General features: G+C 39.0%; 1 protein-coding gene across 2 annotated transcripts in view; it reads right to left on the reverse strand.

The window, feature by feature from the left end:
- The window catches only part of HOMER1 (homer scaffold protein 1), a 72,368-nt gene extending 61,510 nt beyond the window's left edge, over nucleotides 1-10,858 (reverse strand). The window contains exon 1 of one of the 2 annotated variants that reach the window (XM_058169381.1): nucleotides 10,503-10,858. In XM_058169381.1, coding sequence (XP_058025364.1) covers nucleotides 10,503-10,507 — 5 coding nt within the window. In that variant the 5' untranslated portion in view covers nucleotides 10,508-10,858. Of the gene's footprint in view, nucleotides 1-9,564; nucleotides 9,682-10,502 lie in introns of those variants that run through there. The other variant, XM_058169380.1, reaches the window with a different exon arrangement.
- Between the last annotated feature and the right edge of the window lie 3,745 nt (nucleotides 10,859-14,603).

Genomic DNA, 14,603 nt, shown 5'->3' on the forward strand with positions numbered 1-14,603 from the left:
CAGATTTTCAGAAGCAGTTTGTCACTGAATTCTTCACTAGGCTGACAGAGTGATTGGCCCATAAAAGATATAGTGCCTAAGGTGGGATTAGAAATCATAGTGTGCTGGCTTTTAGTCTGTTATTTCAATCACTAGACCAAACTGGCTCTCATACAGATAATGATCCTCACAGAATTTTAAATTGAACTTCCTTGGTTAACACAGTCCTGTACAAATCATTTTAGTAAACAATAGTGGTAGCATTAGTAATAAAATAGTAGCAAAACAATACTATTAGATCAATCTTGAAACTTATGCAGTAAATAGAATAGAATAGAATTTTTTATTGGCCAAGTGGGATTGGACACACAAGGAATTTGTCTTAGTGCATATGCTCTCAGTGTATATAAAAGAAAAGATATGTTCATCAAGAATCATAAAGGTACAACACTTAATGTAGTCATAGGGTACAAATAAGCAATCAGGAAACAATCAATATCAATTTAAATTGTAAGGATACAAGCAACAAAGTTACAGTTATACAGTCATAAGTGGAAGGAGATGGGTGATGGGACCGATGAGAAGATTAATAGTAGTGCAGACTTAGTAAATAGTTTGACAGTGTTGAGGGAATTATTTGTTTAGCACTTAATTAAATCAAATTAAGATTTAATTCCATAGATAAGAGAACCCAAATTTTGGGATATAATACTTCTCTCTTAATCTATTTTTCCCAGAACGAAAAAGAAATCTAGAAGTAGCAATGGAAAATAACAGGTAGAAAAATATTTGTCTGAATTACCCATAAAGATCTAAGCAGTCCACGTCCAAGCAATCATAACGTTGACCTAAGTATCATTTTATTTCTAAACTGCAAATATGTAGATGCAACATATACCCTGCTCATTTATCTAATTGTTCACAATTTCATGAATTCAGTGTTCATGAACTCTCCATAAAGAAAAAAAAAAGAAATCTCTGTTATTTGAGAGCACAAGGTAGAGTGCTACATAGATGAATGCATATAAAGAGAATTCCCTCATATATAAACAATTAGCTAGAACAGCGTAGATGTATCTTTAAGGATGCCTAACAAAAACTTTCTCCTTCTAAATACACTATTGTTGCATTTAATAATTGAATGATATTTATTATGGGACGAAGGAAGCTCTTAATAGAACTAATACATTTTAAATCAAGAGTGAAGTGTCATGGAATCTGGCAGCTAATACTGTGATAATGTCCAGCAGTTACCATTGCCAACTAGATATCTTGGCTGGGTTGCACAACGAATTTCAGTAAATGAGAAGCGATTCCATTTTGTGGCCAGGAGGATGCATGCAAATGTTTATTTATTATTATAAAAGAATGTATCTTTCTTTTATGTACACTGAGACCATATACACCAAGACAAATTCCTTGTGTGTCCAATCACACTTGGCCAATAATGAATTCTGTTCTATTCAAGAACAGGATGTACAAGATGTACAATAGAATCTTGATATGATTGAAAATGCTCTCATTGCTTCAACAGCGCTTTCTTTTATTATCCTGTTTTCTCTGTCTGCAGAGGTACATCTATCTGATATATTTTATCAGCACATAGCCTTTCTTGGCACCTATAATAGTATATAATGAAGAGTGTCAAATTTACTAAACATCCAAACTAAATTAGTTCATGGTAGCAATGCTAATAACATTACATGCTTTGCCTCTCTGAATTAAACCAGTGTGACAATTTTACTCTATATTATTATTTCTCAATGGTAGCAACCTCAAGATGCTCCTAGCATCCTAGCTCGGGAACTCTGGGAGCTGAACTCCACACATCTTAAATGAGGCTGAGGCTAAGAAACACTGCTCTACAGTATGTGAATTTCTATAGTTAACACAAAACAGGTACTCCTGCACTAACCATTTGGAGACATTGGGAAATTAATATTTTATTTGGTAAGAAAAACTCTATCCATGATGAGAAAACATGGGCAATAAAATACACTTCTTATAAAATATGATTAAAACAAGGCCATAACAGAAGTTTTATCTCAAATTATCTTTTGCTTCTTTCTTCCAGTTTAATTTCCAGTGAAATAACTTTTAACTAAAGCAGGTTGCTTGGTATCACAGAGTTACGTCTGATAATTAAAAACTGCAAAGCAAATGCTAGCTGCCTTGGTTTGTTCCATCAAAAATTACTGATAATTCTTTTGAAAGTGTTCCAGTAATCTCTTTGATCCCACCAATCCATATTTCCTTGTATAATCCCTTTCTTCCTCTTCCTTCCACCTTGCCAAGTGGAATATTTTCCAGTCCATCATCTTCTTGCATACCAAAGCAGCAGTTAATAAATGGCAAACAAAAAAGAGTCTGAGACAAACTGTGCCACAGTGTGCTTTTGTTCTATATATTTTTATATATTGCCAGTTTAATATGAAAGTAGGGTAGAAGGATAGTGATTTTATGTATATAGCTTCTACCATATCAAAAGGTCTTCTTTCTTACCAACTTTTGAAGTTCTTTACCAGGATAAGTAAATCAAGTCTTTCCAAATGCTCCTTCCAGATGCTGAACCACCCATTCTAAAGCAGCTTTCTAACATTCAGCAGATTTTTAAAAGCCCATGAGAAAACAGATCAAAAAGTGTTCCTTTATAAAATTAGCAGTCAATCACTAGTTAACTAACAATCAAGCAGCAATTGATGGAAATAAATTAGCATTTCTCCCCAGTTTAGGGAAGCAAGACATTATTGAATTGGCCCCGTTTCATTTGTCATAAATGAAATACCCAGTCAGGTATCTGCAGTAAGCTAGTCATATTAATAGATGATGCCTCTAATTACTGGGTATAGCCACAATTCAAATAGAGTAAATATAAAATGACCAACACTGGGGCAAAATTTTAGAGGAACAGTCAGGAATGAAATAAAAAAGGAACTAATTATCATTATATTTTAGTATATTGATCAATTATTTCTGAACCAAAATGCTTGCTATATGAAACAAATGAAATCAGATTTAAAATCATTGTTTTAACTTTGTTGTAAAATAAAGCATCTTTCACCTTAAATTGGATTATACTTTTCTGCTCTCATAAACATCTATTCTCCTATTATTGTTGGTTAACAAGTGGGTATTATTCCCTCTGCTTAATGATTTCAGAATAATATAAACTAGAATTATCCCACTTAATCTTCACAGCAATTTATGAGTTCTGTTAACTGCAGACCAAGACTGTCCCAATATTGCCAAATGAGCTTTAGAGCTGAGCAGGAATTTGAAAAAGAATCTTCTCAAGAAACTGCAATGCTCTTGTAGCTGTTTGCTCATGTCCAGAATTTCATTCATGAACATTTGTGCTGCATCCTTCAAGCCACTTGTTCCATGAAGCCAAAGCTTACTCTAGATCAGTGATGAAAACATTTTAGGCCTTGGTGTGTCAAAAATTCTGAAAATGCCTAGCTTGATGCTGCTGCCCGCCCCCTCTCTCTCTCTCACATACACACACACACACACACACACACTGTCACACTCATACTCACACTTATATATCAAATAAAGGAGAAACAATTATCTAATTCCCCCTTTTAGACCACCCTAAACGGTGGTGTTAGGGGGCAGCAGTGAGGCTGGGCCTGAAGTAGAGGCCTGGTTTTAATTTCAACCTTAGGGCCACTACTACTACTCAAAACTGTCAGCTTGGGTCATTCCCAAGATGCACAAGCTTTGGGGAATGGCGCAATTGCCCCAGAGGCACAATGCTTCTCAGGATCTGCCATGCACCACTTAAAGTGGTGTTTTTTCTGTTAACAGGCCCCTGCTATTAACAGGCTTTTACCCAAGGCTATTCCAGGTCATCTGAGACCTTTGTTGTTGAAGAGGCTTTGGAGCCTCTTTTGCAAGCCATACAAAAACACACCTTGTTTTGGGGCAATTTTTACAAACTCCAGGAGTTTTACAAAAGCATACCTCATTCCCACTCGGCTTTCGCGGCCTCCGTAAACACGGGTGTGTCGCCCAAGATGTTGCGGCATGTCAGCTTTGACACACGTCATAGGTTTACCACCACTGCTCTAAGCTTCAAGAAAGACTTGGGTTCCTGTCACTGCATTTGCTAATCTTTTGAACCCTCTCACGGCTCTGGTCGTCTCCTGTCTGCCTCACCTAGTGAGTTTGTTTGTTAGATCCATACCCAACACCTTCCCACCTCTTATGAAAAGTTGTCCAGAGTCATGTATGTGAGATGGGAAAATAAATAAATTTGAAAGTGAGAGCCAGGTAAAAGAAAATACTACTGGCAAAAGGTCCTGCATCCATGGTGTGCCAGTTGGATAACTGATAGTATAAAGACATGCATTGACAATCAAAATAATAAAAAGAGGAAGCTTCTGACAAATGAACAAAAAGATATGGCTTTATGGCAGAAGACTTCTGATGGGTTGTGAACTAGGCAAGGCTCTAAACCCTGAAAAATGTCTGAAGTTACACACCTAATTGCACCAACAAAATTGCCAAAATTTTGCAGTATAATTGGGGGAAGAATATTTACGGAATTTTAAGGAAACAAATAGGAACAAACTATATTCCCCTATTTAGAATATGAAATGTATTGCAAAAGGGTGTGTGTGTCATATTTGCCTTAAGATAATATTCTACCTTCGCTATGCATTATTTTTTATTTTTCAGGTTTCTATAAAATTACAAAATTGCTACATGATGATCTGTACATTTATTTACTTTGAAATGGTATTGAAAGTAAATAAATGCACAGATCATTGAAAATATCTACAAGAAAAGTAGTTATATTCTTTGTGATATGCATATGTCAGGAGGAATATTTTTAAGTGGTTTATTTATGCATAAATTACATAAAGATTGGGAATCCATATATAAACTATAATTTCACTGTCATTTAACTTACCAATTAGCTTCTCAGGGATGGAGGAAAGAAAACAAGTTTACCATAAAGAAATGTAAGAACCCCATTCTCTTAGGTATATTTTTTGTCATTGTATTGCAAAAGGCTAAGCTAGTTATGATAGAGACACTTCCCTTTCTTTAAAAAAAGAATTGCTACAGATGCATCAAAGAATTTTAATATCAAACAGAACCATCTAGGCAAGATTCCAGATGCTCTTTTTGTTTAATATTGTGCCATTTCCAACTGTTGTAATTGGAGAAAGGCTACTGCAAGAAGATAAATAGGGAGCATAGGAAGATCTTACTTCATCTGTATACATTCATCAAATAATCACAATCTTATTTTATTATTAGTTTTAGCCAATTATAAACTACCTTATTTCTATTTGATCATACTATTATCTTCTATTTTAACTGTAAGAAATATTCATGATGTATATTTTGGCCTGTTTGATAATATGTTTGATCTATGTATCCTGTACAACATGAAACTTTAGCTACAAGTGACGTCAGAAGCAGCTGGCTATCATGTGTACCTGAGTCAAAATTAGAGCAACCCAATGACAGATGGGAATCCAGCCAGATGACACACATGCACAGGAAGAAAATCAACCAAAACTTAAACCATAATTTGTTGCAGAAAGCACATTAATTTATATAGAAAGTGTGTGTGTGTGTCTAGCACATTTAACTGAGACTCTATAAACGGTTCTCTAGAAAGCATGATGATTAAACTTGTCCATTTTTTTTTCAGTAAAAGCAGTAAAATTGCTTGCCAACAAATTATTTTGTAGTATGGCTAATCAAATAATTTAAAATGTAAGCATTTTATGAAGGGTTATGATAAAAATCTGAGTCTGGTCATCTGGTTGAACAGAAGATGGCTCATTAAAATTTGCAGTACAATATTATGTTTTTAAAATGGCACTGAATCTGTTCTTAATGTAATGTGAATGGGAGTATTTTAAAAAATGACATTCAGGAAGATTTTTTTCAACATTTCCTGAATCACATTAGGAAAGTTAACCAAATCACTCAAGATGCCTGGGAAACTCTGAAAAACAAAATTATTATAGCCTAATCAAAACACAATACCATAGTGAAAGAAAGAAAAGAGACCCTAAACAAAGCCAGTGTGGTTGCATAAAGAGCCCTATGACAAATTGAGGGACAAAAAAGATAAGTATAAAAGATGGAAAGATGGAAATTCTAGTTCATAACTAGAACAGAATATCAGCAAATAGCTCGAAGCTGCCAAGAATGGAATTGGAAAAACAAAGGCTCAGGAAGATGAATGAAGATGTGCAACAAATGCCAAAACTTTGAAAAAAAAGTTTATTTCAATATATAAGGAATAAGAACAAAGTCAAGAACATTTATAGTCCCCTAATGGAAGAAGATGGCAAGACAGTGATGGGCAGCAGGAAAAAGCGGAACTGCTTAATTTCTTCTTTGCATCTATATTCACACAAAAAGAAAAAATAGTCAACCTATCAAAAACAGCTCTGTGGGAAACAGAACAGGAAAGCAGGTCAAAATAAGCAAAAAGATAATAAGAAAACTCCTTTCCATTCTAGATGGGTTCAAATTGCCAAGACCAGATGGTTTACATCCCAGGATACTGAACGAGCTGGCAGATGTGATCTCAAAACCACTGAACAAAATGTTTCAGAACTCCTGGAGCACAGGGGAAGTGCCAGATGACTGGAAAAGAGTTGATATGGTTCCAATTTTCCAAAAAAGGAAATTACAGGCCAATCAGCTTGACATTAATATCTGGAAAAATCTTAGAAAAGGTCATCAAGTAGGGGATTTCGGAGCACCTAGAATGAACAAGACGATTAATAGAAACCAGCATGGGTTTCTTAAAAACAGATTGTACCAAACAAATCTTATTGTCTTCTTTGATAAAATGTCTAAATTAGTGGTTCAAGGAAATGCTGTGGATATAGCATACATGGGCTTCAGTAAGGCATTTGACAAAATAGATCACATTCTATTGGAACAATGTGGGATACAGTACTACCACCAAATGGCTTCGCAATTGGCTGACCAACCGCACTCAACATGTAGCCCTCCACAGAACTATATATACATGCAGAGAAGCATGCAGTGGGGAACTTCAAGGTTCTATCGTGGGTCCAGCGCTCTTCAACATTTTCATAAATGATCTAGATGAGTAGACAGAAAGGGAGCTCATCAATCAGTTTCTCATACATACATACTCATACATACTCATACATCAGTTTGTAAACCACACCAAGCTGGGGGGAATTGCTAACACTTTGGAAAAAAGACTCAAGTGTCAGAAGGATCTTGACAACCTAGAGAAATGAGATGTAGTTCAGTGGTAAGAAAAGTAAGGTCCTGAACTTAGGCAGGAAAAACTAAATGCAGAAGTATAGAATAAACAGTACCTGGCTCAACATTAATAACTTCAAGAAGGATCTAGTTGTCTTAGTAAACCATCACTTAAGTAAGAGTGCGCTGCAGTTGCCAAAAAAACCCAATGCAGCCCTAGACTACATCAACAGACAGATCACAACAAGATCACAGGAAGTTATAGTAACCCTCTACACTGTACTAGTGAGGCCACATTTGGAATACTGTGCCCAGTTCTTATCATCCCGATACAAAAATGATGCCGAGGCCCTAGAAAGAGTATAGAGAAGAGCAATAATGATGATAAAAGATCTGGAGACTAAATCATAAGATGAAAGTTAACGAAAATAAATATGTAGCCTAATGAAGAGAAAGATTAGAGATGATATGATAGTGGCCTTCCAGTACTTGAGGGCAGTCAGAGAGATGACAGGGTTGACATTCCTGAAAGCACCTGAGGGCAGGACAAGAAGCAATGCACGGAAGCTCTTTAAAGAGAAATTCTACCTGGAACTAAGGAGAAATTTCCTGACAGCGAGAACAATTACCCAAAGAAATAGCTTGCCTCTTGGAGTTTTGGGTCCTTGGATTGTTGGAACTTTTCAAGAAAAGATTGGACATTTTACCAGGATAATATAAAGACTGTTCCCTAGAAGAATTCCAAAGTCCCCTCCAGCCCTGTAATTCTATAATTCTAAATGTATATTTCTAACAACGTGGGCAAATTTTCTGAAGAGAAAGGTCACAATTAGCTTTGAGTGACATATCAGGAGCCACTCTATAAAACAGTGTTTCTTATTCTTATTCATTTTAAGATGTATGGACGTAAATACCCAGAATGCTCACTGGGAGTAGAAGTCCACACATCTTAAAATAGTTAAAGTTGAGAAACACTCTTTAAAAGATCAGTTGGGCTGAAACAAATAAGGGGCTGATATCAGAGCAAAAGCTGCATGAAGTCTGATTTAAAGGTCACTAAATACACTTCCATATACTTAACAATTTTAAAGTTTAGTTAAAATCTCAATTTTGTGACAATTTTTAATGTTTTAAAAGCCTGAGCCTCAACTTATGAAAATCTACCAAGTAAGTAATAGACAGGAGAAGTGTGAGGATGTTCTTTCCTTATGTGTAAGCAGAGTATAGGTGTACAATAAAGGGGGGAAGGATTTAAGAGAAAAAGGAACCTACCAAACCTGCATTTTTCTGTCCCTCTCAATACTTTTCTTTCAGTTTTGATATCCAGCTGAGAAATGACTGGGGAAGAGATATCACCAAGATTTAAGCACAACCCAACAATGTCTTTATTGTTATAGATTTCTATGGAATGCCAGTGAAAGGTTATGTTTGAAATCAGACTCCCAACATTGAGATGATCACCTGTAGAGCTTTTACTGTGTAGGAAATATTGGACAGCATTGTATATATCACAAACCGTTTTATATTTGGAGTATTCAAAATGTGTAATTTTGAATCATTTCAGTCCCAAATGTTGTGAAATAGCATTGTTCTGACCACATTGGCGTGTTTGAACTCAAGTTTGTTAAGCTCTAAGTGACCTATCATGGCCTTGAAATACGGTTATGGCAGTTTTATGTTTGAAGCACAGAATTTCTTGAATTTGCAAGCTCAAAAATAGAAAAAATTGCACATTTAAAATTATGAAGAAATAAATCTCTTGATAAAAAGCAGCAACTGCCCAAAAACAATTTTCATTCAACTTCAGTATTTGATGAAAAATGAGAGTCCTATACTTGCGTAAAGTATAATTTAACGGAGCCATGAAAAATCTTAGTAATAATGTTCATTTTAACAATAACCATAAGCTTATACGCTTGGAATTGAAACAAATAGCAATCAGGTAGGATAGAAGTAAGAACAGGAGTATTACACCAAAAATGGAACTATCGCTGAAAATTCTAAGATTGTAGAATTAGATGCTTTAAATGCCATCCTGCTGCACATAATTCTGAAATTTATTTCTCTGTCCTAGCTCCTTAGTTGTTTATTAGATTTTAATCCCACCTTTATTACTTTATAAGTAACTCAAGGCAGCAAACATACATAATACTCCTTCCTCCTCTTATTTTTCCCACAACAATCCTATGAAGTGGTTGAGTTGAGAGAGATGGACTGTCTCAAGTCACCAGCTGCCTTTCATGCCTAGGGTGGAACTAGAATTCAGTCTCCTGACTTCTAGCCTCTTGCCTTAATCATTACACCAAATTACCATCCACTCTCTGAGCAGTTTTTGTTGGATCCTTGACTATCTTGTATATCACCTACATTTCCATAGTTGAAAAATTAGGGGTGTCCTCTTGTATTTTTTTCTTCTATAGTACTTGGATTCCTTTTCTGGTTGATAGAAGAGGGTATCTAATAACACATTAGAATTTGAATCCCAGAAGAACCAGATGAAACACATTTATCTCCTTTGTGTCCAGTTCTCTAATGAGGCCTACCTCATCCTGGGCAACCTGCAAACCAATACAATTGCTGAAACATTATAAACAATGTGTAAATTGTTCAGCAGCCAACAAATGATACATACGATAGTTGTCATTAGCTACAATCAGCTTTAGGAGATGTAGCATGCAAGTTCTTTAACTACAAAGGAGGATGAATCATTAAATTTGAAACCTCTAACTGAAGGTTCATGTCTTCAAAATACTACCTATTCTCCCTAGCACTCAGCCTAAATCCAAGGATCAAAGTGTAAGTTATATTTATCAAGAAAGAACTTGTAATCAGAGAAGTTCAACCTGCTGGTTCTCTACACTTCAACAGCTCCGAGAAGTACTCCTCTAGGAGTCTATGGAGATTCTCAATCATCCAGGTCATAGTTGTCTCAAAGATGCTTTTTCCGTATCAGAGAATGTATGTAGGGACACCTCTTTGGACTCGTATACCTAGAACAAGTACTCTCTCCAATCAACAGTGTGTCATACCATCATGACAAAAATCTGAGGAACATGTTTTTTGGCTAAAAGACCCATGGCTAAAATGTTGAGTTCCCTACATTCAGATCTGAATAGATTGTTGAATGGATGAGTCTCAGGGCTGCTGACCAAGCAAGCTATCTAGCTGCCATTCAGAAGTTGAGCTTTTAATTCTAGCACTCTCCCAGACAATGCTTTGCTCTACTCCTTAAAGATAAAAATCCCCTAGAAACCGAATACTCGATTTTCCTGTTACAACTCCACAATTTAGTATGAAATCCTTACCCCATGATGACCAATGAAGACGTGCCGTGCGCGTTGCTTAGCAGATCAATTCTTAAAAGGATTTTTCCCCGTTTCCTACGCTGCGAGCGCACCCCGGCCAGTTACAGTATTAATCCTGACAGATCTCTCCAGCCAATTTTCTGCCTTTCCAGGTGATCTTACGTGCCTTCTTCGGCCGGATTTTAAACACAGAAGTCTACAGACATTTGGGAATGTAGAAGGGATTTTTTGGGGGGAGGGGGGGATCGCAACCCTTTCGAGGGGGAGGAGGAGAATCGTCCTAGGGCATCAACATGGAGAGACCCTCCCCATAGCCTCTCAGAGCCCGTCTTCTTCAGCGAGCCCCTGCACGAAGGGGTCCAGGGAGAGCTCCAGCTCCCTGGCAGGAGGAGGCGGATAAGGAGGAGGTAGTAGCAGAGGCAGCGGCAGCACCAAGCCAATCCTCCTTCTGCGGGGAGAAGGGGAGGCACTCGACCGCCTCTAGCAGGAGGATTAAAAAAAAAATCCACAGCAGCGCGGATGCCTAAGCAGTTTATTGAAATGCCCGAGAACCACGAGCGCCCGGATCGCGGTCCGCCTCAGGTAGAGAGCAGGCTCGTGGGGCTTGCGGTGTGCGCAGCGCTCCGCGCCGCCCTTCCTTCTAACACCCCAGTCGATAGCGGCAGCAGCGGCAGCGGCAGCGAGAGCATGGGGGGTGTCGCTTCATTTTCCCAAGCAGTAGCAGCAGCCGGCAGCAACCCCCTCGCCGGTGCTGACATCGGGCTCCGGTAGACCGGCAGCTGAGGCAGGGCACGGGCCACGCATCCCCTTTTAGGACGGGAAGGAGATGCGGGCAGAAGATGAAACGGGAAGGCAGTGGATGCAACGCGGGAGGCGGCCAAAGAGCCGCGGTCCTTCCCACGGCAAGGCAGGGCAGGTCCCCTTCAATCCCGCCCGCTTCTGCAGCGGGGCAGCCTCTTCCTCCGTCTCGTGTCCGGCAGATCAATCATGCTCAGCAGCAGCAGCCAAGCAGGAGGAGGAGTGGCAGCGGCGGCGTTGGCGCCGACAGCAGCAGCGCCCCTCTAGCCCCTCGCTGCAGCAGCGGGGCCAAAGCGCGGGCTGCAGCGGCAGGAGGAGGAGGAGGAGGAGTGGGGGGGGGAGAGCGGTCGCCTCTCCAGCACCTCCGACGCGGAGCTTCCCAGTCCAGGGCCGAGGCGCGCCAGGCGGCTCAGGTTTTCTCCTGCTCCTCCTCACACCTCCTTCCCGTGACCGCGCACACGCCGCCGCGCTCGGCCAAGCGGCCACTTGCTCCCTTTCCAGGTTCCCTGCGCAGGGCACTGAAGAGAGCGCGCCTTACTCCCCCCACATTCGGGGCCTGAGAGGGCAGGAGGAGCGGAAAACGCCCGCTCTCGCTTTGCTTCACTCCGACCCTCCCACCGGCCCCTGCAGCCACCAAAAATGGGGTGGAACGGCCAAGGGAAAGGAGGGAGAATGAAGCGCACGACCTCCGCTTATTGCCCTATTCAGGCCCAGCACTCCCGGCGAAGGTACGCGGCGCAGTCTCGCTCGCTCGCGCTCTCTGCTACTCCGCAGCCACAAACCCCCACGCGGTAACAGCACTTGCTGATTCTGCCTCCATCCTCTACTTGGGGACCTTTAAATAGGATACGTCACCACGTTCCCCTACGCACTGTCGTCACACTGCTCCCGGGGCTGACGTCATTAGGGTGCGGGGGGGTGATGTCAGAATTCTACATGCCGCCGGAAGCGCTTCTATAATAAGGAATAGAAGAGAAGAATTCGGGAACGAAAATAGAAGGATTTGCTCTGTGTTCCTACAACACACCTCCAGGAATTGGATAAGCTCTTGCTATTCGTCCGTCCGCCGCTTCCGTAACTGCCCTTTAAAAAATGGGTGTGCTGAGAACGATGAGAGTTATTTTGGTTTTTATGTAAAGTTCCCAAAATGAAAATGTGTCAAAAAAAAAAAGCTATTGCTAAAAGTAAGCTAAACTCGAGCTCTATCAACTTAGATGCTTGCTGGTGTTCCAACTATTGAAATCTTAATAGTTTGATTCCACTTCGCCAATTTGAAAGAAAACTTACTCGTGTATATTTTAAAATGAGAAATTTTAAGTCATTCAGTGAGAATAACTGAAGAATAAGGAGAGTCAGTGAGTCTGGAGGAGAAAATGTGAAATCACAAATACAAGCATGTTAGAAAAGATATCAGTGATATTGGTATTTGTAACAAACAAATATTTAAAGTAAAAATAATCAATCCATTTAAGTTTTATAATTGTTATGATTTTTCCGAGAAAACTCATCCAGGTAGTCCCCAGGAACCCACAGACTCAGGAGCATATAGGCATGCATTTTTATGACTCACACATATATTTTCTCATTTTGAAATTTGTTCTTGTGTTGCAGCATCGTACTTATCTCTCAGTTCTGAAGGATTTGGCTTTAGTTCTTTAATTCTACTGTACTCTAATTCCTTCAATTCATATAATCTACGAAATATCTTTCAGAACCAGAATATCCTTACCTAACTTATGGTCACTAGCCACGGTCATCCCTATCTTTAAAAAGGGTGAGCCCAGCCTAGTTGATAATTACAGACCAATCTCATTATGTTGTGGCACCTGCAAAGTCATGGAATCAATCATAAACTAATCCATTACCCTCTACTTAGAGACTAACAACCTATTCTCTAACAAGCAATTTGGCTTTAAAAAAATTATCCTGCAATCTGCAACTATTACATTGCAAAAACATATGGACTTCAAAACTTCAAAAGGGTAAATCAATAGATGCAATTTATATAGACTTCTGTAAAGCCTTCGATTCAGTGGTACACAACAAGCTATTTATAAAACTAAAATCTTATGGTATTTCTGGATTCCTGCATAAGTGGATAGCTGTGTTCCTATCAAACAGGCAGCAAGTAGTCAAAATAGGGGATGCCTTATCTTACTCTGCACCTGTTAACAACGGTGTCCCCCAAGGCAGCGTTTTAGGACCCGCACTCTTTCTACTTTATATAAATGATCTTTGTGATCATATGATAAGCAACTGCAATCTCTTTGAGTATGATATCATTCAACACCACTGACAATGCTGCTACTCTACAAAAAGACCTTGACTGTGTCAGAATGGTCAAACAATTGGCAATTCCAAATTTCAATCAACAAATGCTCTGTCTTACACATTGGCAAAAAAAAAGAGAACACAAAATACAACCTGGACAGATACAACCTAATAGATGGCCCTCACTCTGTCCAGCTTGGAGTACTCATCTCAAATGATCTAAGTGCCAGAGCTCAGTGTAATAGCATTGCTAAAAAAGCATTAAAAGTTGTTAACCTAATCTTGCATAGCTTCTTCGGTAATATTGAACTGCAAACTAGGGCATACAAAACTTTTGCCAGACTAATTCTTGAATACAGCTCATCTGCCTGGAACCCACACTGCATATTGGACATTAATACAATCGAACGAGTCCAGACATATTTTACAAGAAGAGTCCTCCACTCCTCTGCTCGCAACAAAATACCTTATGCCACCAGATTGGAAATTTGGGTTTAGACAACTTAGAACTTCACCATCTTCAGTCTGATCTAAGCATAGTACATAAAATCATCTGCTACAATGTCCTACCAGCCAATTAATACTTCAGCTTCAACCAAACAATACAAGAGTACACAATAGATACAAACTCATGGTAAACCGATCCAAACTAGACTTCAGAAAATACTTCAGTGACAGAGTTTTCAATGCCTGGAATGCACTATCTGACTCTGTAGTTTCTTCCCCAAATTCCCAAAAGTTTAACCTTAGACTATGTACTGTAGACCTCACCCCATTCCTAAGAGGTCTGAAAGAGGCATTTCTTAAGTGCATCAGCATGCCTACCCTCCCTGACCTAACGTTTTATTCGTATCCTTTTCATGTATTTATCATTATGTTTACACTTGTATTTGTCATAAAATACATGCTTGACAAAAATATAAATAAATAAATAAAGTTAAAAAAAATACAAACTATACCGTACAAACTACAGTGGTTAAACATTCAGAACTAAACACATTATGGCTCACTGCAATGTGTGAATCCAGCCTA

Source organism: Ahaetulla prasina, chromosome 2 (assembly GCF_028640845.1).
Source record: "Ahaetulla prasina isolate Xishuangbanna chromosome 2, ASM2864084v1, whole genome shotgun sequence".
Taxonomy (NCBI): Eukaryota; Metazoa; Chordata; class Lepidosauria; order Squamata; family Colubridae; genus Ahaetulla; species Ahaetulla prasina.